Here is a 26,559-nt window from a genome sequence, read left to right as displayed (position 1 = left end):
GGTGGGTGAGGGGATAACTTTTATTTTTTATTTCTACTGGCCATTTGCTAACCTGGAGCTCAGATTTCAGCTCAGTTTCTCTGCTGTTTCCATGGGTATCCAGTAGGTGGTGGTCGTGTACAACAAAAGCCTTCAACCCTTTTCCCATCGGTCTCTTTTTTGTTTGATTCATTTCAAGGATTGTATTTCATATTCGCCCGCCTCATTTATTGCATTGCAGTGTAGTTGTAGCCGTGTCGGTTCCAGGATACTAGAGAAACATCACCACCCTTATTTCTCTGCTGCTGCTGGTGGCGGCGCTGCCTTTATGCAGGGAGGCGGTGAAAAGTGAAATTAACAACATGCAAATATCACTTTTCACAGGAGACTGGCTGGCGCAGAATTCGCAGCAGCAGCAGTGTAGAAGGAAGGGTGGCAATGAGGCGCTAAGTCGGCTGTGAAAAGTGATCCTGACAAAGCTCCTTTGTGCCGCATCAACAGTATTAACCAGTAACTATTTTCCAAAGATCACTTCTCTGCTTAGAACAATAATTCAATAAAAATGTGGTTTAGTCTCAAGTTGGTCCAATAAAAGATATCACTTCACCCACCTTGTTTCTCTAGTATCCTGGGACCAACACAACTACAACTACACTGCAATGCAATAAATGAGGCGGGCGAATATGAAATACAATCCTTGAAATGAATCAAACATAAAGAGACTGATAGGAAGAGGGTTGAAGACTTTTGTTGTACACGACCGCCACATACTGGTTACCCATGGAAGCAGTAGAGAAACTGAGCTGAAATCTGAGCACTCTGGTGGCAAATGGCCCCCTCCAACAAGGACGGGAGTCAAGGTCTATAAAACATGTGGGAGGAGCCCAGGGTTGACTGAACCCAGGAAGAAGCTGCAGTATCCCCAGACGTACAGAAAGCATTCTCCCCCTAATCCAGAGTTAACAGGATAAGAAGAAGGGGTGAGATTTCATTTCAAAGATTTTATTTCCCCTTCTGTTCTTTAACATAAATAACTGAAAGTTGTATTGAGTAAATCAGGTTTCAGAGTAGCACCCGTGTTAGTCTGTATTCGCAAAAAGAAAAGGAGGACTTGTGGCACCTTAGAGACTAACAAATTTATCTGAGCATAAGCTTTCGTGAGCTACAGCTCACTTCATCAGATGCATCCAATGAGTGAGCTGTAGCTCACGAAAGCTTATGCTCAAATAAATTTGTTAGTCTCTAAGGTGCCACAAGTACTCCTTTTCTTTTTGAGTAAATCAGCATTCTCTAGTGAGACATCACGTAACCACACTGTAGATTCAAAAAGAAAAGGAGTACTTGTGGCACCTTAGAGACTAACAAATTTATTAGAGCATAAGCTTTCGTGAGCTACAGCTCACTTCATCGGATGCATTTGGTGGAAAAAACAGAGTAGAGATTTATATACACACACACAGAGAACATGAAACAATGGGTTTATCATACACACTGTAAGGAGAGTGATCACTTAAGATAAGCCATCACCAACAGCAGGGGGGGGAAGGAGGAAAACCTTTCATGGTGACAAGCAGGTAGGCTAATTCCAGCAGTTAACAAGAATATCAGAGGAACAGTGGGGGGTGGGGTGGGAGGGAGAAATACCATGGGGAAATAGTTTTACTTTGTGTAATGACTCATCCATTCCCAGTCTCTATTCAAGCCTAAGTTAATTGTATCCAGTTTGCAAATTAATTCCAATTCAGCAGTCTCTCGTTGGAGTCTGTTTTTGAAGCTTTTTTGTTGAAGTATAGCCACTCTTAGGTCTGTGATCGAGTGACCAGAGAGATTGAAGTGTTCTCCAACTGGTTTTTGAATGTTATAATTCTTGACGTCTGATTTGTGTCCATTCATTCTTTTACGTAGAGACTGTCCAGTTTGGCCAATGTACATGGCAGAGGGGCATTGCTGGCACATGATGGCATATATCACATTGGTAGATGCGCAGGTGAAGGAACCTCTGATAGTGTGGCTGACTAACACGGCTACTACTCTGAACACTGTAGATTGTCACTAATGCTATAAGCACACGCTCCTTTATAAGCCCAAAGAAACTGGCCTGCGAGAGATTTAAAACCATAACTTTAAGCAATTGCTTTTAATAGTCTACTTGTCTCTTTTGGACAATCCATTCAAGTAGCAGTGATCACGCTCTTCAAAGTGCCTTAAAGATAAGTACCTCCTTGGAACTGCCATAATGTGTCAGGTGCTAAAGAACCGATGCCTGATGTCAGAAGAAATCTTGTTGACTTGTATTGTTCACTGATACTGACTGCTGAGCCTCAATGCTTTCACTGTATTGTGTATTCAATAACTCCCCAGAACAGTGGTTGTGTCTACACTGGAGTGGTGAATTGTTGGTTCTACACTAGGGTGGTTCTAGATGGATTCATAAATTGTTGATTGGTTAAGAATAACCCATGTCCTGATTGGAGAGACACTGTTCAAGTTCAATGCTGACCCCAGGAGAACCTAGTGTTAAATTACTGAACTAGCATTCTTTGTATTCACTAGATTCCGTTCTAATATTGGCCACGCCCCCATTCAACTGATCTAGTTTATTAGATTTCAGCTTTAAATTTAACTGGTGTGTCGGCAAATTAATAAACTGACCCCCTTTCAGCAGGACTAAATCAGTCATCCCCCACCCGCACAGCAGCTTTCTACCATGCACTAACTAGCTAGTGTGCTATAGGCTAACGATACAGCTCATGTGCACAAAGTATTTGGTTAATAATGAGTTACCAAGCGGTGCATCTTAACTCACAGCTTCTATGTCTAGCTGCTCAGTTTATCCTGAGGTTCTTGCGGGTGGCTAGGCACACAGGGATTTTCCTGTGTGGCAGATACCCCCAACTGGTCATTCAAGTCCTACTCCTGCCCATAACTGCATCCCGCCGTCTGCTGACAGTGTCTGAAAAACAAAATGAAACAATCCTGCCCCCCCACACCCCAAAAACTATAGTGCTTGCTGCATGGCCAGTGTGGAATAGCTGCTCGGGATGTTTTACAATTTACTCCTAAAAACACAGCTGGGAAGGGTGCAGAGTGTGAACTGGAAAATTGAAAATGCCCTGTTTGACTTGTAACTGGTAAAGCCTGAGAGTTCCTCTAACCCATTACAAAATCCCAGTTCTCTCTGCAGCGTGAATGGGGCCTTGGCTGGTGGGTTTCATAAGGATGGTGTCCCAGAAGTGTGGGGCTTTTAGGGGACACTGAAGGGGAGAGGACTACAGGGCAAGCCTTTACTTATCCTTCCCTGACTGAATCAAACGCTCATTACTTTACCTGATTAACCCTGCCTGCTGTCTATTCAACTTGACTGTGCCCTGTGAAGGCAGCTGTGCCTATTGCAAAACAGCAGGTTTGTGTATATTTTGTGTTGTTCTGGGGACAGCTGGTACACCACAGCTCACAACACAAGCCTCCCCATCGCGCCTCACTAGGGAACACACTGCTTTGTATCTGGAAGGTTGTGGGGTAAATCAGAAGAATCTCTAAGCAAGCTCCTTGTCCTGCTGTCCGTTGGGAAGAGACTGGGTGTATGTCTACACTACACGTGCTACAGCAGCATGACTCCAGCGCTGCAGCTCTGCCTGTTGCTGTATACAGAGGTCAAGTCACCTCCCTCCTCCTACTCACTTCTTCTCTTTGTACATTCAAGGATTGCATTAGCCCTTTTCCCGCACAGCGTATATAGCTTTGCCTGTATCTTATGCCCTGTGTTGTGTTCCATAGATGTGGAGTCCTTTGCCTGTATCCTGAGCCATATACCATCAATATCATCAGAATCTCCTTTTTCCAAAACTAAGTTTGGGTAAGGGGGTGGTTATGAGAGGATTCCATCCACACCTGTTTTGAGCCCCCTCTTTGAATCTGATGTGGTGGTTGCTTGGATGGTTTTAGATACAGTGTTGTAACACTGTCTCCTTGGATGCCCGGGGCCTCTCTCTCCAGGCACTCATACACAGAGAACAATTGCAGATCATCAGTATGGGGTCATTCTGGCATGATGGCCAAACCCCTTGTAGTTCTCGCCGACTGCCTGGCAATCCACGAATAGGGAACTCCTCTCCTGGAGCCAGGAGGCTTAGGTGCCTCAGCTGTGTCTTGAGAGAATGAGCTAGGCTGGTGCCTTGCTCCCCACAAAATAGCCAGAGGAGGAGGTGGTGCCCACCTTGCAGGGGTTAGAGCACTCACCTCCAACAGGGCAAACCTCTGTTCAAATCCTTTCTCCCCAAGGGGAGGATTTGAACCTGGGTCTCCTACATCCCAGGCAAATGTGTGAACCACTGGGCTAGAGAGTATAGTCACCCACCTTGTCCTCCTCCAGCCAGATTCTGAATGGGCCCTGATCCAGTAGTTAGCCTCTGAGGACACCTACCCGATCAGGACCCACACGCAAGATAAGCATTATCCACCCTCACCTACCATCTTCCCTGATTCATGAATCACTCTGGGGGGTTCGGTTGGATATCACCATCCAGATGCCTAGGATAAGGCACCCGTGTGCATGCTCAAAGGCAGAGACGGAGACGCCTAAGGAACTTTTATCCAGAAAATGTAGCTGCTGAGTTTGGTTAGGTGCCTAAAGGGTTTGGCAGGAGTTTTGGGAATTGCAAGTGGAGCCTAAAACTGGGATGTAGACCTCAGTCTCTACAAAGAGGAACAAAGGGACCCAGAGAATTATAGACCAGTCAGCCTCACTTCGCTAACTGGAAAGAGACTGGAACAGATTATTAAACTATCAGTTTGTAAGCATCTGGAGGATAATCGGGTTTATAAGGAATAGCCAGTATGGGTTTATCAAAAACAAATCACGCCAAACCAATCTAATTTCCTCCTTTGACAGGTTACTGTCAAAACGGGGGAAAGCAGTAGACGGGATATAGCTTGATTTTAGGAAGGCTTTTGACACAGTTCCACATGGCAATTTCCATAAGCAAACTAGGGAAATGTGGTCTAGATGAAACTACAATAAGGTGTGTGCACAACTGACTGAAAGACCATACTCAAAGTGTAGTTATGACTGGTTTGCCGACAATCGGGGAGGGTGTATCTAGTGGGGCACTGTAGAGGTCAGTCTTAGGTCTCACAACTATTCAATATTTTCATTAGTGACTTGGATAATGGTACTGAGAGCACACTTGTAAAGTTTGCGGACGATACCAAACTGGGAGGGGTTGCAAGTGCTTAGGAGGATAGGATTAGAATTCAAAATGATCTGGAGAATTGGTCTGAAATAAAAAGGATGATATTCAGTAAGGACAAATGCAAACACTCCACTTAGGAAGGAGTAATCAATTGCACACATACAAAATGGTAAATGACTAGGAAAGAGTACTGCAGAAAAGGATCTATGGGCTATAGTGGATTACAAGCTAAATATGAGTCAACAATGTAACACTGTTCCCCCCCCCCCAAAAAAAAAAAACTGAACGTCCTTCGGGGATGTGACAGGGTGTATAAATCCCTCACTGGACAGCAGAGGATTCAAGAGCAGCTCCAGACTCAGGAGGCCCCGCCCCTCCACCCTTGCTGAGCATGCTCCAATTGGAGGCGGGGTTTAAAAGGAGCAAGCGGCTTAATGCGGGCTGGACAGGGCAGGGAGAAGGACCTCCTCCAGGACAGGATGCAGCCAGGCCCTGGCTGGGAAAAGGTGCGGCAGCCTGTATGAGTTGGAGGTGGGTAGGCAACCTGCAAACTGGTGCTTATGAGCAAATCATGCATCCTGGAGCAGGAAAAGGGAGGTAGGAAGTGGTTCAGAGAGGGTGACTTAGTGCCTATCCCTGCACCCTCATGGGCCTCAAGAAGGGACCTATATGCCCATCCCTTATTATATTGCCCCACAACTTGATTAATGCAGAGTTAAAGTTGCCCACTGGTGCCCTGCCCCCTTTCAGAATGGTTGAACCTAAACCTCTGAAAACCAGGAAACACAAAGTTAAGGTACGTGATCTCGAGGTACAGAAGAACCTTGGAGGTAGTTGAGTCACGAAGCAAGTAGCAGGGTTTTGAAAACAAATTCTGGCTGCTTCACTGAGGTGAGATCCATTGTGCTGGTTGCAACATCTGAATGGTGTGTGTGTGTGTGCGTGTGCTCATGTACTGTGATGCAATAACCCTAAAAAACACACTTTACAGATAACAGATCCTGTTTCATGAGGGAATAATTTCTCCTGAGGATTATTTTTGAATTTCCCACCTGCTGTTTCTTAGAGGTGATAACGCTTGCTGGGATTTTCAAAGGACTCTCAGGGAGTTAGGTAGCCAAAATCCCAGCTGTAAAGAATAGCTGGATTTACAAGGAATAGTGAAGGGAAGTCCCTCATGTGTGTGTTTGATCTTTCCCTGTAAAACAAGAATATTTATACTTAAAATTACTAAATAATTTCTGAAACAACCTAACATGTCCACGGGGGGAGGAAGGGGGAAAGAACTTCTGCTATTGAGCCTTACGGGTGCTATTTTCAAAAGAGGTCAGCATTGCTCTAACTCTGCTCCCTTGGGAGGAGCAACTGAATGGGATGCCCTGGGAAAGGGCCCATATCTCAGTGTCTGCCCCGGAGGTCACTGAGGAAGTGTCCTCAGAAGTAAGACACCCCATTCCTCTCTCAGCCTGTACCTTAGTGAAGACATTTGTGCATTGGATCCGGATTGGGACCTGGCAGAAGGGGGTAGCAGTGTGGGATGTTTGACACAGGGCAAATCTACACTACAAAATTAGGCCGACCCAAGTTATGTAGACTTATAGCCACTGCAGTAATTGAATCGCTTTTACATGTCTACACTATGCTTGCATCAGCTGTGCACATCCTCACTAGAAGTGCTTGCACCAATTTAACTGCCAGGGTCAGGCATTGGGGGATGATTTCTGAAAAGCAGCAACAGTTGATGTAAGCAATGCAGTGTCTACACTGACGCTGTGTCAACCTAACTACATCAACCTAAGCACTATGCCTCTTGGGGAGGTGGAGTTAAGTCAGTGGGAGCTACGTTTTAGCACAGACGCTTACAAAGCTAGGTAGATGCAAGCTGCCTCGCATTGACCTAACTCTGTACCGTAGACCAGGCAATTCTAGGGCACTGCTAACCCCATATGGTTCTGATCTATGGTATACAGGAACTGACCCCCAAGGGGACAAGATTGGCCTCACGGACACACTTGATTCTCCCCCCATTTATGACATTCTACCAGAAAAGAACAACTTCACGTTCCAGTTGAATTTTTATCGACTCAGATTGCACAAGATCAATACAATGGCTCTTCCAAAAATAAAAGGTAGAAAAGAAACTCACTATCTGCCCAGTCGGAGGCCCCACTCGGAGGTCACAGCAGAAGTCCTGTTCTGAGCTCTGAATGACGCTTACCTCCATATCTATTTCTCAGGCCTGTCTCTGCTGTGGATCCTTTGATGAATAATAAGGTACATCCTGGGACTAAAGCTCTTCCATCAGTTGGGGCGTTTATAGGGTTGCCCACCATGTGGATTCTCTGGTACCTATGAAGCTCCAAGCTGAGGCAGAAGCTCTATCTGCAGTGGGGGCATTTTTGCATCTCTCCAATGCATGGGTTCTCTGTCTAAAGAGCCCAGAGTGATCACAGTAGCATCTCGCAGAATTGAGTCACCTGTTGGGTTTACTCCTGGGCGTGAGTCCTCAGATGCCTGCTAAAATTTGGCCAGCCACTAAAGCTCTTCCCACAGTGGGGACATTTATAGGGTCTCTCTCCTGTGTGGATCCTCTGGTGGATAACAAGGCTTGAACTAACACTGAAGCTCTTCCCACACTCATCACATCTATAGGGCCGCTCTCCGGTGTGGGTTCTCAGATGCTGAGCATGGGTAGAGCTCTGACTAAAGCCCTTCCCGCAATGGACACACTTGTAGGGTCGCTCGCCTGTGTGGATGCGCTCATGCCGGGTCAGGACGGAGGGATCGCTGAAACATTTCTCACAGTGGGCGCATTTGTGGGGTTTCTCCCCCGTGTGGATCCGCTCATGCTGGATCAGGACTGAGAGAACGGCAAAGGCCTTCCCGCACTGGAGGCATTTGTAAGGTCGTTCCCCTGTGTGGATCCGGCTGTGTCGAATGAGCATAGAGCGGCGTCCAAAAGTCTTCTCGCACTCGGGGCATTTATAAGGTCTCTCACCTGTGTGGACCCGCTGATGATTGGTCAGCGAGGAGCTGTGGCAGAACACTTTCCCACAGATAGGGCATTTGTAGGGTTTCAAGCCTGTGTGGATCCTCTCGTGCTCTAGGAGCTTGGAGCTCTCCGAGAAGCTCTTCCCGCACTCATCACACCTGTAGGGCCTCTCGCCCGTGTGGGTCCTGGAGTGCTTGATCAGGGTCGCGCTGTGCCCAAAGCTCTTCCCACACTGGGCACACGTGTAGGGTCGCTCCCCGGTGTGGCTCCTCTGATGGCGAAGGAGGTTGGAGCTGTCGGCAAAGCTCTTCCCGCACTGGAGGCATTTGTAGGGTCGCTCCCCCGTGTGGGTTCGCTGGTGCCTCCTCAGGGTCGAGCTCTGCTTGAAGCTTTTCCTGCAGTCAGAACATTTATGGGGATTTTCTTCCATGTCTCTGCTCTGGGATGGGGGCGGGTCTCTCTGTTGTCCAACCGGCCCCGCGCTGCGCCAGGCCGGTGGCTCTCCCTGCTCAGGGCTTTGGGGTCTCCCCGCGAGGGGCTGTGCGGCTCCGGTCTCCAAGGCCCGGCCTGACGGGGATTCCCTTCGGTGTTCTCACCTTCGGGACAGGGGGGAAACCCCGCACAGCTGATCTAGAAACCCCCCCCCCGCGACTGCTGCCCCAGGGCGGGCTCGGCTGGGGGGGCCCTGCTGGGCTCAGGGGCACAGACCCCCCCCCGCGCTGCTCCAGAGCAGGCGGGGGCGGGGGGGGTCTCTCCGGTCCCAGCCGCGTTTCGGCTCCGAGCCCCCCCGGCCCTGCCACCGCTTCCTCCAGGCGGCGATTTCCTGCCTCGGCCTCTCCCCGGCGCCCCCACTCACCGCCCGCCGAGCCGAGCCGAGCCGAGCGAGCCGAGCCCTCCCGCGGGCTGCACCCTGGGACCCGCCCTACGGCGCGGCGAGCCAGGCTCGGAACCCAGGCGTCCGGGGCGCTGCTGGCCCCCCCCCCGGCTCCCGACCTGCCCTATTACAGCCCCGTTATGGCACCACGTGCCCCGGGAAGGGGCGGATTGGGATTAACCCTTCCCTGCCCACGCGCTCGGCGCAAGGCTCTGGCGAGGGCGGGAGACAGCGGTGGCCGAGGCATTAGCGCGCCGCGCCGTCAGGCTCGGCCGCCCCCCAGGGGGGCACTGGCGGGCAGCCCGCCCTTGTGGAGGGGGGCCCCGGCCGGGATCTCCTCCAAGGCCTCGGCCCTATGGAGGCTCCGGCACAAGTGGGGACAGTCCCACAGGGGTCCCTTAGCCCCAGGAAAGTGCAGCTGCGCGAGATGTTGGCACCCTGAAGGTTCTGTGGCTGCTGGGCAGAATCTTGGGGTGTCTGAAGGTTCCGTGGCCGCTGCACGGAATATTGGGGCCCTGAGGGTTCCGAAGCAGCTGGATGGAACGTTGGGCCTCTGAGGGTTCCGAAGCAGCTGGATGGAACGTTGGGCCTCTGAGGGTTCCGAAGCAGCTGGATGGAACGTTGGGGGCCCTCAGGGTTCTGAGGCAGTGTTGAGTGAGAAACAAAGTTGATTCCACAGGAAGGGGTTTCATGTTGCCTGAAACTTTGACCTGGGGTGCAGGGGGTTCCTACTGAGGCTCTGAGGAGGGGATGGTGCAAGCCCACCCATATCTATAGCCCCTCTCTTCCAGCCTAAGGGGAGGCACTACTGGACTCAGCTCTCAAATGATTTTGAGGGACAACAAATGGAAAAAATGGGACAGAAGTGAGTCACAGGTTCAAAAACATAGATCCAGTTGGGGCACCAAGCAGAGACCCCCTCAGACAGCGCTCAGTGCTCCTCAATGGCAGCCAGTGGATGTGGAACTCTGCCCAGATATGTTACTGAAGGGGGGGATCAGAAGTAGGCCTCACAGTCATAGAGCACCTCCCCATCCAGGTACCTCTTCCTGGTATGCTGGTCGGCCACCTTGGACAGCACCAGGAGGAGGCTGACAAGGAGGTCTTGTGACTTCATGGGGCCACAGATGGGGTGTACCTAGATCAGGAGATGTGGGGGGAAAGGGGCAGCCAGAACTTCAGGAGAAGATTTTGGAGGAACCAGAAAAAAGGCTGCAACCTGGCAAATTCAATGTATATGTGTGCCACAGTCTCCCTCCTGCCAGCAGAAGGGGCAGGTGTTGGGGGAGGTGGTGAACCACACCAGGCACACACCCATGCTCATGGCTCTGTGAAGGAGCTGCCAAATAATATCCCGGGTGGGCCGGGGGACCAGCGTGAAATATGCACTTGCCCACCAAAGTGCTTCACCCTCCACAGGTAATAAGAGGTCCCACCACTTGTTGCTGGGGCAGGACACAAGGCTGAGGGAGTGAAGGGTGTGGAGCACAAGCCTCTACAGCTGTTTCCAAGGCACAGTTTGGAGGTGAGCCAGCTGCGTATCACACAGCTGGCTCAGGTAGTGCATAGGGGGTGGCCAGGGAGGATCAGGGGCCTAATGGTACTTGGGGTGGATAGCTAAGGAGGCAGAAATGTGTTATGTATTTATACTTCCTGCTCCCCACCCCGTCAACCGCTTAGGAAATTTGTCCATTGGAACTGGACCACTGCATCATTTCACTCTGGGGTCAATGAATGCTCAGCAGAACGGGTGTGCATTAGGCAGGAAAGGCAACTATTAATATTCAGCAGATGGGGCGAACAAATATTTATTCAGGCAAAACACTCAGCAAGTTGTGATCAACTACTTACAAGTGGGAAGCTTTTTAGGACGGCTGCAGTCACTTCCAGCATCAGAAAATGCAGCTTCAACTTCCCTTTGTTACACAAACTTACTTATCATTTTTTATCTTTTCTTATGGATGTGTATTAGTCTCTCATTTCCATGTCAACTCTCCTCCCCCATCAGTACAAATTTAGTTTTAGTTCAAACTGGTCTTTTCTAGCTTTTAAGGCACTGGATCTTTTCTTGTGCTCACAACCATGATTGCTCTGCAGTTTCTTACATATACACAGCTCTGCTTCTGTTGTTATCAGAACAAACTCTTAAAATCCACAGCAGGCTTCTACCTAAATATGCCTTTGTTCCCAACAGGCTCTAGTTCATGATTTATGATTTTGTTTTGTATTGTGACCACCTCTCTCTTGTTTCTAGCGGAATGTCTATCTCTTCCCTAAATAAACCTTTTGTTTTATTATAAGTGCTCACAAGTGCTATGCGAGCGGTGAGGTAAGGTCAGACTCGTAAATTGGGGTACACTACTCCAGTGTCAGGGGCTGTATGTCACACTGGGAGTTCTTCAAGGAGACTAGAGTGAACCTCTTCTTTACCTGCAAGGTAAAGACAGGACTGGCATAGCCTAGAGGAGAGTGTTTGGTGGGTGAAGGATGGTGGTGATAGGGAGTTAACCCCCAGCTACCACAGGCAAGACTCCCTCTCACCAGAGGCAGGTGGGTAACAAGGTGATTTACAATCCTGGATACGCTGAGAGAACCATCACAATTGTTAGCGGACATGATAAACAAATGAATAGTGTTGGACTACATGGTGTTGAGAGAGCAAACGATAATGGGGAAAGGTTAAGAACTTGCTGTGAGATACACAACCTGATGCTTGGCCGTGCTTGGTTTCCTCAGAGTTATGCACACAGCTACATGGAGATCACCAGCTGGTCAAACTAAAAACCTGACTGATCTGATTCTTATCAGTGAAAGGCCCACATGGCCACTGTTGGATGTTAGAGTCTATAGAGTGGCCGGGATCACAAACTACTCATGGGAATGATTAAGCGAAAGTCCAAGAAAAAGATGCATGAAGCTGGAGCCAAATTTGACTTTGATAAAGGAAAACTCCATGAGGAAGGCACACAAGGCCATGCTTGGGAGGGTATTTCAGGGTATTAATTTGTGATGACGAGGAAATCTCACTACAGACTGAATGGGAACCATTCAAGGAAGCTATACAAAATACAGCAGAGGAAGTTATTGGAAGGTATAAGCACACAAGGAAAAACTGGATAAGTAACAAAACAAGAACATTGCAGGAAAAGCGTAAACAAGTCAAGGCTGCTGGGAAAGTAGAAGAAGAAAAGGTGTTGCACAAAGCAGTGAAGAAATCACAAAGATTGGACAAGCACAAGTTCTGGAAAGAAGCAGCTCAACAACCAGAGGCGGCGCCAAGAGAACAAGATATGAAAATGTGAAACTGCCTAGGGAAGTGGTGGAAGCCCTTCACCAGAGGTTTTCAAAAGGAGGCTGGACAGCCATCTGTCTTGGATGGTTTTCTAGGACAGGAATGAATGGAGCCGCTTCATTGCTCCCCGGATCTCCAAAGATGCTTTGGGATGAGAAGAATCTTTACTGGAAGTATCTTGCCTGATACCTCCTGGGATCGTGTTTGCCTTTTGCATGGCCACAGAACATTGGGGCTCATCGGTATCCTAGCAATGGTGTTTATAAAACTAAAAGGTTAGGAAAGTAATGAAATGCCCTCCCCACTCCAACCAGTGGACCCCACATCCTCCCAGAGCTGGGAATGGAGCCCAGCCATCCTGACTCCCAGCTCTTCCTCTAACCCACTAGACCCCACTCCCACAGCAGGGTACAGAATCCAGGTGTCTTGATTCCTGGCCCCCTGTTTTAACACACTAGACCCCACTTCCCTCCCAGTGCAGGAAATAAAACACAGGAGCTCCAACGTTCGTCCCTGCCGCTGTTCTATCCCATTAGACCCCGCTCCCTTCCTAGAACTGGGAATAGAACCCAGGAGTCCTGATAATCCAAGAGCCCTGCTCTCACCACCAAGGTCTGAGCTCCAAATAAAGCTTTCTTCCAAATTTATTTCTCGGGCCCATCCTGGGTATGCGTCTTCAGATGTCTTGTGAAATTTGGCCAGTCGCTAAAGCGCTTCCCATAGTTGGGACATTTATAGGGTCACTCCCCTGTGTGGATCCTCTGGTGCATAACAAGTCTGAAGTGAACACTGAAGCTCTTCCCACATTCATCGCATGTATAGGGTCGCTCCCTCGTGTGGGTCCGCTGATGCTGGGTGAAGCTTTTCCCACAGATGACACATTTGTAGGGTCGCACACCAGTGTGGACCCTCCGATGGTCTGCCAGTGAGAAGCTGTGGCAGAACACTCTCCTGCAGTCGGGGCATTTGTAAGGGTTCATGCCTATAGGGATCCTCTGATGCTCTAGGAGGTTGGAGGTCTCAGCGAAGCTCTTCCCACTCTCGCCACACCCATAGGGCCTCTCGCCCATGTGGGTTCTGCGGTCCTTGATTAGGGTCGCGCTCTGACTGAAGCTCTTCTTGCACTGGGCACACATGTAGGGTTGCTCCCACGTGTGGCTCCTCTGATGGCGTAGGAGGTTGGAGGGGTCAGCAAAGCTCTTCCCGCACTGAGGGCATTTGTAGGGTCGATCCTCTGTGTGGATCCTCTGGTGCCTGTGAAGGTTCGATCTCTGGCTAAAGATTTGCCTACATTCTGAACATCTGTGGGCTTTTTCTCCCATGGTGATAGGGTTGGCTTTGGTTTGGCTGAAGTCTCCTCCATGCTGAGCGGGGTCTGCCAACGGCTGTCCTGCTCTGCCCTGACTCTTGCTGGCATCTCCTCCGGGGCGGCTCTCCTCCTCACCTCCTGGAAGAAAATAAACCACAGTTGAGCAGCAGATGAATACAGCCAAATCTTTCCTGCTTCACTGCTGCCCTAGAACCAGCTGGATGGGTGAGAGACCCCCGGGATTCAGCTCCCCAAACTCCCTCCTCTTGCTGCTCCGGAGCTGGCGGTGTGTGTGTGTCTCCAGTCCCTGTTTGGATCTGATCCCGACCTCTCCCCCTGACCCCCACTTCCTCCAGGCAGCTATTGCCTGCCTCTGCTGATGTTTCTCTCCCTCCCCCAAGTACCCCTCGCTGAGACTGCGTCTCCCCGGTGCCCTCGCTCACTGCCCAGCTGGGGCAATCCCCTCCTGGGCCTGGGGCTGCAGACGGGGACTCGCCCCTGGTCCCCTTCACCACACAGAGCCCAGCTGGTCTCCTCATCAGACAAATTGGACTTTGTGATGAAAGCTTATTAAAACCAAATTCACCACACAGCGGGTTCTTCCAGCCCCAGGGGCCCAGCCACGTACCCAGGTCAACGGATACTTCATATCATAAATAAAAAAACCATGCCGATAGCCAATCCTTTAGTAAGCAAAGTCTAGAGGTTTATTAACTAAGAAAAAGAAATGAGAGTTATTAAAAGGTTAAACAGATAAAGGACATTATGGTTGAATTATATAGCATGTAGTCCAAAAGAGAGCAGGGATGTTAAATCTGCTGGTTTTCTGTAAATCTTTCTGGATTGCCCAAGTAATTTGGGGAGACCTCAGTCCTTTTGTTCAAAATTCCCTTGTTAGAATTCATCAGTCCAGAGATGGCCTAGGAAGGAGGTGGGGAGGACCCTTTGTTCTCTCCTTTTATATCTTGACCCTTTGGGCTGGAAAAATACTGGCTGTCTCATGGGGCATGCATTTCCATGGCACATAGGAAAAAAACCCCACACCTCAGTACTCTATGTTGTGGACCTCCACCTGGTGCTGGCTAAGATGACCATCCACCATACCAGGAGGAGGAAGCTGGACAGGGAGGTGCTCTGGAACTATGGGGCCTACTTCCAATCCTCCCTTAAATCACATCTCCAGGCAGCTTTCCTCAGGGCCATGTCCACTGGCTCCCTGGATGGCTTTGAGGAGCAGTGGGCACTGTCCTTGCTCAGTGCACCCCCCCCCCGCCCCAAATCCTTGTTTTTGAATCTGTGACTTTCACTCACGTCCCTGTATTTTTAATGTGGTGTCCCTCACAATTATTTCAGACCTGGGTTCAGTAGCTCCTCCCTTTAGACCCACCCATCCCCAGTACCCAACACCCCTCACCAGAGCAAATGCTCAGGCACGAAATCCCTGCCCATGAAACCTGTTTGTCTGCTTCTCACTCATCCCCTGCCTCAGAACCCGCAGGACCCCAACATTCCATCCAGGGGCTTCGGAACCCTCGGGAACCCAACATTCTGTGCAGCGGCCCCCAGAACCTTCAGGGCGCGGCTCCAACGTTCCATCCAGCTGCTTCAGAACCCTCAGAGGCCCAACGTTTGCGGTTGACGGGGTGGGGAGCAGGAAGTATAAATACATAACACATTTCTGCCTCCTTAGCTATCCACCCCAAGTACCATTAGGCCCCTGATCCTCCCTGGCCACCCCCTATGCACTACGGGAGCCGGCTGTGTGATACGCAGCTGGCTCACCTCCAAACTGCCTTGGAAACAGCTGTAGAGGCTTGTGCTCCACACCCTTCACTCCCTCAGCCTTGTGTCCTGCCCCAGCAACAAGTGGTGGGACCTCTTATTACCTGTGGAGGGTGAAGCACTTTGGTGGGCAAGTGCATATTTCACGCTGGTCCCCCGGCCCACCAGGGATATTATTTGGCAGCTCCTTCACAGAGCCATGAGCATGGGTGTGTGCCTGGTGTGGTTCACCACCTCCCCCAACACCTGCCCCTTCTGCTGGCAGGAGGGAGACTGTGGCACACATATACATTGAATTTGCCAGGTTGCAGCCTTTTTTCTGGTTCCTCCAAAATCTTCTCCTGAAGTTCTGGCTGCCATTTTCCCCCCACACCTCCTGATCTAGGTACACCCCATCTGTGGCCCCATGAAGTCACAAGACCTCCTTGTCAGCCTCCTCCTGGTGCTGTCCAAGGTGGCCGACCAGCATACCAGGAAGAGGTACCTGGATGGGGAGGTGCTCTATGACTGTGAGGCCTACTTCTGATCCCCCCCTTCAGTAACATATCTGGGCAGAGTTCCACATCCACTGGCTGCCATTGAGGAGCACTGAGCGCTGTCTGAGGGGGTCTCTGCTTGGTGCCCCAACTGGATCTATGTTTTTGAACCTGTGACTCACTTCTGTCCCATTTTTTCCATTTGTTGTCCCTCAAAATCATTTGAGAGCTGAGTCCAGTAGTGCCTCCCCTTAGGCTGGAAGAGAGGGGCTATAGATATGGGTGGGCTTGCACCATCCCCTCCTCAGAGCCTCAGTAGGAACCCCCTGCACCCCAGGTCAAAGTTTCAGGCAACATGAAACCCCTTCCTGTGGAATCAACTTTGTTTCTCACTCAACACTGCCTCAGAACCCTGAGGGCCCCCAACGTTCCATCCAGCTGCTTCGGAACCCTCAGAGGCCCAACGTTCCATCCAGCTGCTTCGGAACCCTCAGAGGCCCAACGTTCCATCCAGCTGCTTCGGAACCCTCAGGGCCCCAATATTCCGTGCAGCGGCCACGGAACCTTCAGACACCCCAAGATTCTGCCCAGCAGCCACAGAACCTTCAGGGTGCCAACATCTCGCGCAGCTGCACTTTCCTGGGGCTAAGGGACCCCTGTGGGACTGTCCCCACTTGTGCCGGAGCCTCCATAGGGCCGAGGCCTTGGAGGAGATCCCGGCCGGGGCCCCCCTCCACAAGGGCGGGCTGCCCGCCAGTGCCCCCCTGGGGGGCGGCCGAGCCTGACGGCGCGGCGCGCTAATGCCTCGGCCACCGCTGTCTCCCGCCCTCGCCAGAGCCTTGCGCCGAGCGCGTGGGCAGGGAAGGGTTAATCCCAATCCGCCCCTTCCCGGGGCACGTGGTGCCATAACGGGGCTGTAATAGGGCAGGTCGGGAGCCGGGGGGGGGGGCCAGCAGCGCCCCGGACGCCTGGGTTCCGAGCCTGGCTCGCCGCGCCGTAGGGCGGGTCCCAGGGTGCAGCCCGCGGGAGGGCTCGGCTCGGCTCGGCGGGCGGTGAGTGGGGGCGCCGGGGAGAGGCCGAGGCAGGAAATCGCCGCCTGGAGGAAGCGGTGGCAGGGCCGGGGGGGCTCGGAGCCGAAACGCGGCTGGGACCGGAGAGACCCCCCCCGCCCCCGCCTGCTCTGGAGCAGCGCGGGGGGGGGGTCTGTGCCCCTGAGCCCAGCAGGGCCCCCCCAGCCGAGCCCGCCCTGGGGCAGCAGTCGCGGGGGGGGGGGTTTCTAGATCAGCTGTGCGGGGTTTCCCCCCTGTCCCGAAGGTGAGAACACCGAAGGGAATCCCCGTCAGGCCGGGCCTTGGAGACCGGAGCCGCACAGCCCCTCGCGGGGAGACCCCAAAGCCCTGAGCAGGGAGAGCCACCGGCCTGGCGCAGCGCGGGGCCGGTTGGACAACAGAGAGACCCGCCCCCATCCCAGAGCAGAGACATGGAAGAAAATCCCCATAAATGTTCTGACTGCAGGAAAAGCTTCAAGCAGAGCTCGACCCTGAGGAGGCACCAGCGAACCCACACGGGGGAGCGACCCTACAAATGCCTCCAGTGCGGGAAGAGCTTTGCCGACAGCTCCAAGCTCCTTCGCCATCAGAGGAGCCACACGGGGGAGCGACCCTACACGTGTGCCCAGTGTGGGAAGAGCTTTGCCGACAGCGCCAAGCTCCTAGAGCACCAGCGAACCCACACGGGAGAGCGACCCTACAAATGCCCCCAGTGCGGGAAGCGTTTTGCCGACAGCTCCAGCCTCCTTCGCCATCACAGGAGCCACACAGGGGAGCGACCCTGCATGTGTGCCCAGTGCGGGAAGAGCTTTGCTGACCCCTCCAACCTCCTACGCCATCAGAGGAGCCACACGGGGGAACGTCCCTACACGTGTGCCCAGTGTGGGAAGAGCTTTGGACAAAGCTCGAGCTTGATGAAGCACTGCAGGGCCCACACAGGTGAGAAACCCTACAGGTGTGATGAGTGCGGGAAGAGCTTTGCTCAGACCTCCAACCTCCTGGAACATCAGAGGATCCACACGGGCGTGAAACCCTACAAATGCCCCGACTGTGGGAGAATGTTCTGCCATAGCTCCTCGCTGACAGGCCATCGGAGGGTCCACACTGGTGAGCGACCCTACAAATGTGTCATCTGTGGGAAAAGCTTCAGCCAGAGGTCCAACCACACCCAGCACCAGCGGACCCACACGGGGGAGCGACCCTATACATGCGATGAATGTGGGAAGAGCTTCAGTGTTCGCTCCAGGCTTGTTATGCACCAGAGGATCCACACAGGGGAGTGACCCTATAAATGTCCCAACTATAGGAAGCGCTTTAGCGACTGGCCAAATTTCACAAGACATCTGAAGACGCATACCCAGGATGGGCCCGAGAAATAAATTTGGAAGAAAGCTTTATTTGGAGCTCAGACCTTGGTGGTGAGAGCAGGGCTCTTGGATTATCAGGACTCCTGGGTTCTATTCCCAGTTCTAGGAAGGGAGCGGGGTCTAATGGGATAGAACAGCGGCAGGGATGAACGTTGGAGCTCCTGTGTTTTATTTCCTACACTGGGAGGGAAGTGGGGTCTAGTGTGTTAAAACAGGGGGCCAGGAATCAAGACACCTGGATTCTGTACCCTGCTGTGGGAGTGGGGTCTAGTGGGTTAGAGAAGGAGCTGGGAGTCAGGATGGCTGGGCACCATTCCCAGCTCTGGGAGAATGTGGGGTCTACTGGTTAGAGTGGGGAGGGCATTTCATTACTTTCCTAACCTTTTAGTTTTATAAACACCATTGCTAGGTTACCGATGAGCCCTAATGTTCTGTGGCCATGGAAAAGGCAAACACGATCCCAGGAGGTATCAGACAAGATACTTCCAGTAAAGGTTCTTCTCATCCCAAACCATCTTTGGAGCCCCGGGGAGCAACACAGCGTCTCCATTCATTCCTGTCCTAGAAAAGTTGGTCTGGAAGGGACCTCCTGAGCTCATCTAGTCCAGGCCCCTGCGCTGAGGAAGGCCCAAGCCTAGCCATGGGCCGTGAGTTCTGTGGGCCCATGGTGCCTGGGCACCAGGAATATTCCTGGCCTAGGGCCCGGCTCCAGCGATGTTTGAGGCCGGGTCTCTCCCTCGGCCCCGCTTTCCGCCACCGGGTGCTCCCCCCCACCCTCACGTCCCCCAGCCGATTTCAAATGGCCCAGGGCCCCCACCCATCACAGGCAGCGCACCGGAGCTGAGCGGTTTCCTGCCTGCTCGCTCCACATGGCTCTCCGCCCCTCCTTGCGGCCCCGGGGCAGGGTGGGTCTGTGTCTATGCACGCTGCTCCCGCCCCAAGCGCCCCTGCGGCCAATAGGAAGCTGTGGGGGGCAGTGCCTGGGGGTAGCAGCACGCGGAGGCCCCCTGGCCTGGCCTGCCCTGCCTAGGAGCCCCAGGTCAGCGTCACACCCTCCCCACACAGAGTCTGCACCCCCTCCCACTTCCTACACACTCCCTCCTGCCCCCAAACTCCCTCCCAGAGCCTGCACCCCTCACCCCATCCTTTGCCCCAGTCCAGAGCCTACACCCAAACTCAATTCTGGAGCCTGCACCCCCTCCTGTCCCCCAACTCCCTCCCAGAGCCTTCACTGCCACCCCCTTCCCACACACCCTCTCCTGTCCCCAAACTCCCTACCAGAGCCTGCACCCCTCACCCAGTCCTGCACCCTTGCCCCAGCCCACAGCCTACACCCAAACTCCATCCCACAGCCTTCATCCCTTTTGCACCCCTGCCCCAGCCTGGAGATTGCACACAAACTCCATCCCAGAGCCTGCAACTCAGACCCTCTTCCCCCACACAAAGTCCCTCCCAGAGCCTTAGGCAGGTGGTGGTGTGGGGACTTGGGGGGAGGAGGGGCAGGCTCTGGGCAGTCTGGGCAGCACCAAAATTTCCGCCAACCTACGCCCCTGAGCCTGGACCATCCCTGATCAGTGTTTGTCCAACCTGTTCATCCACAATTCCAGGGACAGGGAGGCCACAGCCTCCCCTGAAAGCCTGATCCAGAGCTTAACTAGCCTGAGAGTTAGAAAGATTTTTTTTCCCCCAATATCTAACCTACATCTCCCTGGGTGCAAACTGAGCTGATTACTTCTTGTCTTGCCGTTGGTGAATGTGGAGAACAAATGATCACTGTCCTTTTTATCGCAGCCCTTGCTATATTTGAAAAATGTTATTAGGGCCACCCCTCCCGTCTTCTTTTGTAAAGACTAAATATGCTCAGTTTCTTTCCCTCATAGATCAGGTTTTCTAAACCGTTGATCATTTTTGTTGCTCTCCTCTGGATTCTCTCCAATTTGTCCACATCTCCCCGAAAGTGCGGCGCCCAGAACTGAACTCAGTATCCGGCTGAGGCCCCACCAGCGCTGAGTAGAGCAGCTACCTCCCATGTCTTACGTACAACACTCCGGTTAATACGCCCCAGAACGATATTAGCCACTGTGATCCACTATAATCCCAGATCCTTTTCAGTTGTATTACTGCTAGCCAGAGCTCCCCATTTTGGAGTTCTGCAGTTGATTTTTTTTCTTCCTAAATCCAGGTCTACGCTCAAAAATTAAGTCAACCCACTTACGTGGCTCAGCTACCAAACACTCTCCTCTGAGCTATGCCAGCCCTGTCTTTATTTTGCAGGTAAACAAAAGGTGCACTGTAGTCTCCTTGAAGCATCCCCCTTGTGACATCCAGCCCCTGACACTGGTTACTCACAGAAATCCCAGATCCTCTGCTCCCAAAGGAGCAGTGTACCCCAATTTACGAGTCTGACCTTAACTCACTGCTCGCATAGCGCTTGTGAGCACTTATAATAAAACAAAAGGTTTATTTAGGAAAAACATAGACATTCTGCTAGGAACAAGAGAGAGGTGGTCACAATACAAAACCAAAATCATAAAATGTGAACTAGAGCCCGTTGGGAACGAAGGCATATTTAGGCAGAAGCCTGCTGTGGATTTTAAGAGTTTGTTCTGATAATGTTCAACAGCAGAAGCTGAGCTATGTATATGTAAGAAACTGTAGAGCAATCATGGCGGTGAGAACAAGAAAAGATCCAATGACTAAAAAGCTAGAAAAGACCCGTTTGAACTAACACTAAATTTGTACTGATGGGGGAGGAGAGTTGACATGGAAATGAGAGACTAATACACATCTATAAGAAAAGATAAAAAATGATAAGTAAGTTTGTGTAACAAAGGGAAGTTGAAGCTGCATTTTCTGATGCTGGAAGTGACTGCAGTTGTCACTTACAAGTGGGTCAATGAGCTTCCCACTTGTAAGTAGTTGATCAGAACTTGCTGAGTGTTTTGCCTGAATAAATATTTGTTAGCCCCATCTGCTGAGTACGAATAGTTGCCTTTCCTGCCTAATGCATCTCCCTTCTGCTGAGCATTCGTTGACCCCAGAGTGAAATGATGCAGTGGTCATAGTCCAGTTCCAATAGACAAATTTCCTAAGCGGTTGTCGGGGTGGGGAGCAGAAAGTGTAAATACATAAGACATTTCTACACCTAGGGGCCACAGGGATCTGCCGACCCAGGAGCCGCCTTAGATAAGTGCTGCCTGGATCCCACACCCTGCATCATAGGCGCCAACTTCTCCGGGCGCCAGTGGGTGCTCGCGCCCCCCATCCCTGCCCTGATTTCACCCCTGCCCTGCCTCCATTCTAACCCCTTCCCCTGCCCTGCCCTCCCACCCCGGTCCCGCCCTGACTCCACCCCTGCCCCTCCTCCATTCCAACCCCTTCCCCAAAGTCCCTGCCCCAACTCCGCGCCCTCCCTGCCCCTATTGGACTCCTTCCCCAAGTCCCCACCCTGGCCCCGCTTCTTCCCCTGAAGACCACATTCCCACTCCTCCCCCCTCCCTCCCACAGCTTGTTACACCGTGAAATAGCTGTTACATGGCGGCAAGCGCTGGGAGGAAAATCCAGGAAGGCATGCTCAGGGAAGGAGGCGAAGGTGAGCTGGGGAGGGGAGGCAGGGTGGGGAGCTGCCAGTGGTTCAGAGCACCCCCCCAATTTTTCCCCATGGGTGCTCTAGCCCTGGAGCACCAACGGAGTGGCACCTATGCCCCTCACCCCTTCCTACACCTTGAATCCCTCGGCCCCAGCCCGGATCCCCTTCTGCACCCCAAACTCCCCATCCCACAGCTCGAACCCCCAGCCAGAGCCCTCACTCCCTCCCACACTGAAATCCCCTGCCCCAGCTTGGTGAAAGTGAGTGAGGAGGGACGGAAAATGGAGTGAGCAGGGGTGGGAACTCGGAGAAGGGGTGGGGCAGGGGGCACGGCAGGGGGCAGGACAAAGATGTTCCATTTTGTGCCATTAGAAAGTTGGCAACCCTCGGGCTTGTCTACACTTAAAATGCTGCAATGGTGCAGCTGCATTGCTGTATCGCTTCAGTGAAGACACTTCCTATGCTGATGGGAGGGCTTCTGCACCAGCGGTGCACTCACAGGCAGGCTCTTTAAGGAAAGCATACTGCATTAAGGTTATGAATGGTTTATGTATCACTGTGGGCCATGGGGAAGATTTCCACAGTTCCTCCAGGAACTATAAATGGTTGGGAGGGCTGAGAAAGGTGATCACTCAATTTGTAAGCACCTCCAGAGTGGCAGCCCCGGGTAGGCTTGCATACACTCATTCGGTCTGGATTTTCCAGAGGTCAATAGACATGGGGGTGTTGATATCAAAAGGCTGCGTTGACTTCCTGAGGAACATGTGGTGATGGAGACTTTTCTTTGAATTCACATAGCTTGTTAAGTCAGGTGTTAGTTGCATTGTACATTTTATTTCCTTGTAACCAATTCTGACATTTATGCCTCATTACTTGTAATCACTTAAAATCTATCCTTCTATACTTAGTAAACTTGCTTTATTGTTTTATCAACACCAGTGTGCTTTTACCAAAGTGTTCGGGGAAACACCATTGGGATAACAAGATTTGTCCACATCATTTTCTATTAATAAAATGATGGACTTTCTATGAGCTTGTGTTGTGCAGGACAGTGCTGGACAGTACAAGACGCACATTTCCGGGGGCAAGTCTGGGACTGGGAATTTGCTGGTGTTGCTCTGCTGTGTAACTCAACAGTGGCTGGTCCTAGCACTCAGACAGTACATTTGGGAGTGATTTACATGCTGGAGGCTGTGTGTGAGCAGACCAGGAATGGTTGCTCTCACAGCAAAGCAGGGTAAAAGGCACCATAGGCTGAAGGATTGAGGGGATACAGCCATTCACCAGTCCAGACTATACCCTGGGTAAAGTCACAATCCCTTATTAAAATATTGGGGTCCTAACTCAGTGATAAGGCGGTTCTTATTTTATCCTAACTAGCCGGCTAACCCCCAACAAAACATTCAGTCTATACAAGCAGCTAGGTACTTTTGGGACCATACAAACAATGTGATTACTGCTATTATTTATGTTAGTAATACTAACCGACTCGAACGTTTGTGCCTTCCTTCATATCTCCTCATGTGTTTAGTGCATCATCCGACAGCCTCAAGTATCTTAAATTGTGGCACGTTTCAACACACCACACGTTAACCACAGAATAGTTTAGTAGTGTCCCTTCGTTAGGCCCACAGACAGCTGAACAAAAAGAAGTCTGATTCCTCCTTTTTAACTAAAATAAACTACAGTCACGCATTTGCTACTTGATCCATTTAATAATGTTCTTACCTTAAATATAAGATCCATTATCTATTCTGAAAGCACATACACACAGTTCGTACAACTGAATCCTTTATTTCTCTGACTCTGTCCTCTTGGTCTGTAAAGACAGGTTTCAGAGTAGCAGCCATGTTAGTCTGTATTTGCAAAAAGAAAAGGAGTACTTGTGGCACCTTAGAGACTAACATTTATTTGAGCATAAGCTTTCGTGGTCTGTAAAGAGACTCTTAGTCAGTGTTTTGGCTGCTCCTTGAGCTACCACTTTCGCTATGACTGGATGGGTATAAAGGTGTATTATGTGCAAGGAATGAGGCAGGGCTAGGAGATCCTTCATGCTTATGTCAGAAAAGCCAGGGCTGTTTTTTCTGGTGTTTTGAACATTTCATTCCCTGTGCATACGATTAGGTAATACACCTTTACAATAGACATTCCAAACCCAGGGGTAAAATGCAGAAATTGGGCTTGTTTTTGGCTTAATTGGCTTGTGAATTGCTTGTTGGGTAGTTTTTGGCTTGTAGCTTTTTTTTTTTTTTGATCGGCTCCCAGGAAAGGGTTGCAAGCAGGGGCAAGGAAGGGAGAGAATCAGGGTGCACAGTGGGCCCACCCCAGTCCCAGACTGCACGCCAGGGGGAATCTAGTCACATAGAGTGTTGGGGTTCTTAGGGATCAGCTTGTTTTGAAATGGGATTAGCTTGATTTTTGGCTTATTGTGAAAGTCAGGGTGCTTATTTACTGCACGAAAGTTGGTAACTGTGCTTTACATACTGGACAATCCATTTAAATCCTTACACCAGTACCAAATGCCAACAGAATATTGGAGGACTATAAGTATTAAAAGTATTAGTGCTCATCCACAAAGTCTGTTTTACATTCTTAAAACTTGGCTAAAGGAGACTCTGGCGAGGTGACACGGGGGCAGAGAGAAGAAGAAGAAGAAGAAGAAGAAGAAGATCCGATTGAAGATGCAGAGAAAAGCCTTCAAGCTATTTTGCCTTGAAAGTAATTTTTTTTAGGCCAAACTTCCCTAGCTGGGGTTACACCCACAGAAACCCTGAGGGGAAGTTCTGGACTCTTCATAAAAGAAGCCCTGTGGAAAGGGATTTGAGAAAACTTGAAGAAGCCAGATACCGTTGCCTCCTGGCTGCTAGGAAGAAAATTTACTTTCTCCTTTAAGGGTTGCCTATGCAGTGGTTTGTACTGAAAAATAGTTTTACTTTAAGCTGATAGAAGCCTATACTTTTGGGGTTCAGACTCTTGATAATCCTACAGTGTCACTGCAGCTACTTTATTCATATTATAACATGAACAGCTGCTGCACCAACTTGCTCTGTTTTACTACCTCACCCTGATTTGCAGGAATCTGTTGATTGGTGGTTCAGCCTTGTCACAGAGACACCGGGGCGATACTCTGAAACTACTCCATCCAAAGCCAGTCAGGACTCTGGGGGAGCCTCCTCTCTCTGACCATATTGTCTCCCGGGCAAGGTGGTTACACAGCATCCCCTTCCACACTGTGAACTTCCTGCAGTGAGTCCGCCCAGGTGGGGCTCCTAGGGAAGCCAGAGGGCCCTGCACCCCAACTCCGCAGTCAGAAATGACTCTCAGCCAACATAAAACAGAAGGATTATTAGTTGACAGGAACAAAGCAGAGACCAGAACTTGTTAGCACAGAAATCAGTGACTTTCAGCCAAGTCCATCTTGGGGAGTCCTGGGCCAGGCGGCCTGGGCTCCCCCTCTTCCAATCCCCCCCAAGCAGACTGCCCAGCTACCAGGGATCTGACCTTGGACACCCCCATTGCTACTCCTCCTTGTCTTTGTCTTGCTTTCTGGGCAAAGTGTCACCTGGTTGTCACCTGGTTGCATCCCCCTCCTGGGTCTCAGGTTATGAAGCATAGCATATGTACAGGCAGCTGGAGCAGCTTCACCTGCCCCAGAGGTCTCAGCCAAAGTCACACACCCCTATTCCCACAACCGAGGTATTTGTTGCAGCACATAGGGAAACTGAGGCACACACTGTATTCATGAAAAACAGTAAGACTCACATACAACATAACAAGGGAAAAAATCCCCACTTTGTCACCAACCTCCATTTACTTTTTGGCCTTGCTGTTCAGATAGCTACAAACCAATCCACTGGGAACTGGACCGAGACCATCAACTCATTTCATACAATACAACCTGCAAGTATGACTTTTGGTAGCTACCTACTTGGGGTCAGAGCTGACTTGGTGACCTGAAAGAGAAGATTTTGTCTCCCCTCTTCATATCTCCTCTGGGCCATGCAGCCCTCCATTAAGTTATTCTTAACACAGATTTTGCCTGGCTTTGTCTGCCACTTGACTCTTGGAAATAATGAAATTCATGGGTGGTGGGTCCCATAGGCTGGGGGAAGCTGTATGTCCCCAAACAGCCAGGCATGGCCCAACCCTCACTCTGCCATGCCCAGGCCCCCTCCTTATCACCACTCTAAGTGCGTGTGGCTCTGACCTCCAGTCCCCCTGTGCTCTGGCCAGGGCTATGTGGACTGCGACCACACCACCTTCCCGCCTTCCCGCGCTGGGGGGCTGGGGCCACGCGCCACCCGCCTTCCCGCGCTGGGGGGCTGGAGGGCTAGCCTGGGGTGGGGCTTGAGGCCATTAGCCACAGTGGGGGAATAGAAGGGCGGGGCCTCAGGTGGAAGGGCGGGGCCTCAGGCAGAAGGGGCGGGGCTGGGGCTAGCACCGCCCATGATGAAAACCTAATTGTACTTTTCACCTTGACTGGCTAGCAGGGTCCTTCAGCTGCACAGAGCTGCTGCTGCTGCTCAGCAGGGAGGGAACTCAGTGGGGAACTAGATTTAAAACAGGTCCAGGTAAAATACATTTTCCCCCAAGGTAGATGGACAATGACTCAGCAACAGGCACCTTGCAAAAGGACGGTGGTTCTCCCAGCTGGAAGT

General features: G+C 51.3%; 3 protein-coding genes and 1 long non-coding RNA gene across 5 annotated transcripts; 1 reads left to right on the top strand and 3 right to left on the bottom strand.

Annotated features, from left to right (window-relative positions):
• Positions 1 to 5,480: 5,480 nt before the first annotated feature.
• On the bottom strand, positions 5,481 to 9,114 carry LOC122455428 (zinc finger and SCAN domain-containing protein 2-like). 2 transcript variants are annotated; one of them, XR_006282270.1, is made up of 2 exons: positions 7,318 to 9,108; positions 5,481 to 6,369 (listed from the first exon to the last, which is right to left on the bottom strand). XR_006282270.1 is itself a non-coding variant. In XM_043517321.1 (1 exon), exon 1 carries the CDS (start codon positions 8,591 to 8,593, stop codon positions 7,658 to 7,660), a length of 936 nt encoding a protein of 311 aa, XP_043373256.1. In that variant the 5' UTR covers positions 8,594 to 9,114; the 3' UTR covers positions 7,234 to 7,657. The 2 variants fall into 2 exon arrangements, 1 of the variants encoding a protein (XP_043373256.1); XM_043517321.1 differs by lacking the exon at positions 5,481 to 6,369 and having other exon boundaries at positions 7,234 to 9,114.
• Positions 9,115 to 10,829: 1,715 nt separating this feature from the next.
• LOC122460549 (zinc finger protein 79-like) lies at positions 10,830 to 13,651 on the bottom strand. The gene has a single exon (XM_043516099.1). The coding sequence runs from the start codon at positions 13,649 to 13,651 to the stop codon at positions 13,070 to 13,072; it is 582 nt and encodes a 193-aa protein (XP_043372034.1). The 3' UTR covers positions 10,830 to 13,069.
• A 3,505-nt stretch (positions 13,652 to 17,156) lies between these two features.
• On the top strand, positions 17,157 to 19,399 carry LOC119856553 (zinc finger protein 572-like). Its single transcript, XM_038404188.2, has one exon. The coding sequence runs from the start codon at positions 17,377 to 17,379 to the stop codon at positions 18,226 to 18,228; it is 852 nt and encodes a 283-aa protein (XP_038260116.1). The 5' UTR covers positions 17,157 to 17,376; the 3' UTR covers positions 18,229 to 19,399.
• A 5,496-nt stretch (positions 19,400 to 24,895) lies between these two features.
• LOC122460783 lies at positions 24,896 to 26,248 on the bottom strand. Its single transcript, XR_006282288.1, has 2 exons — positions 25,706 to 26,248; positions 24,896 to 25,000 (listed from the first exon to the last, which is right to left on the bottom strand). It is a non-coding gene; the product is annotated as an uncharacterized LOC122460783 (long non-coding RNA).
• Between the last annotated feature and the right edge of the window lie 311 nt (positions 26,249 to 26,559).

This window comes from Dermochelys coriacea, chromosome 6 (assembly GCF_009764565.3).
Source record: "Dermochelys coriacea isolate rDerCor1 chromosome 6, rDerCor1.pri.v4, whole genome shotgun sequence".
In the NCBI taxonomy this organism is placed as follows: domain Eukaryota; kingdom Metazoa; phylum Chordata; order Testudines; family Dermochelyidae; genus Dermochelys; species Dermochelys coriacea.
Note: the sequence above shows the minus strand (reverse complement) of the source record. Positions and strands in the feature narration are given on the sequence as shown.

Coding starts and splice junctions, on each gene's coding strand:
- LOC122455428 (XM_043517321.1), bottom strand. CDS start 8,593: ATGGAAGAAAATCCCCATAAATGTTCTGACTGCAGGAAAAGCTTCAAG.
- LOC122460549 (XM_043516099.1), bottom strand. CDS start 13,651: ATGGGAGAAAAAGCCCACAGATGTTCAGAATGTAGGCAAATCTTTAGC.
- LOC119856553 (XM_038404188.2), top strand. CDS start 17,377: ATGGAAGAAAATCCCCATAAATGTTCTGACTGCAGGAAAAGCTTCAAG.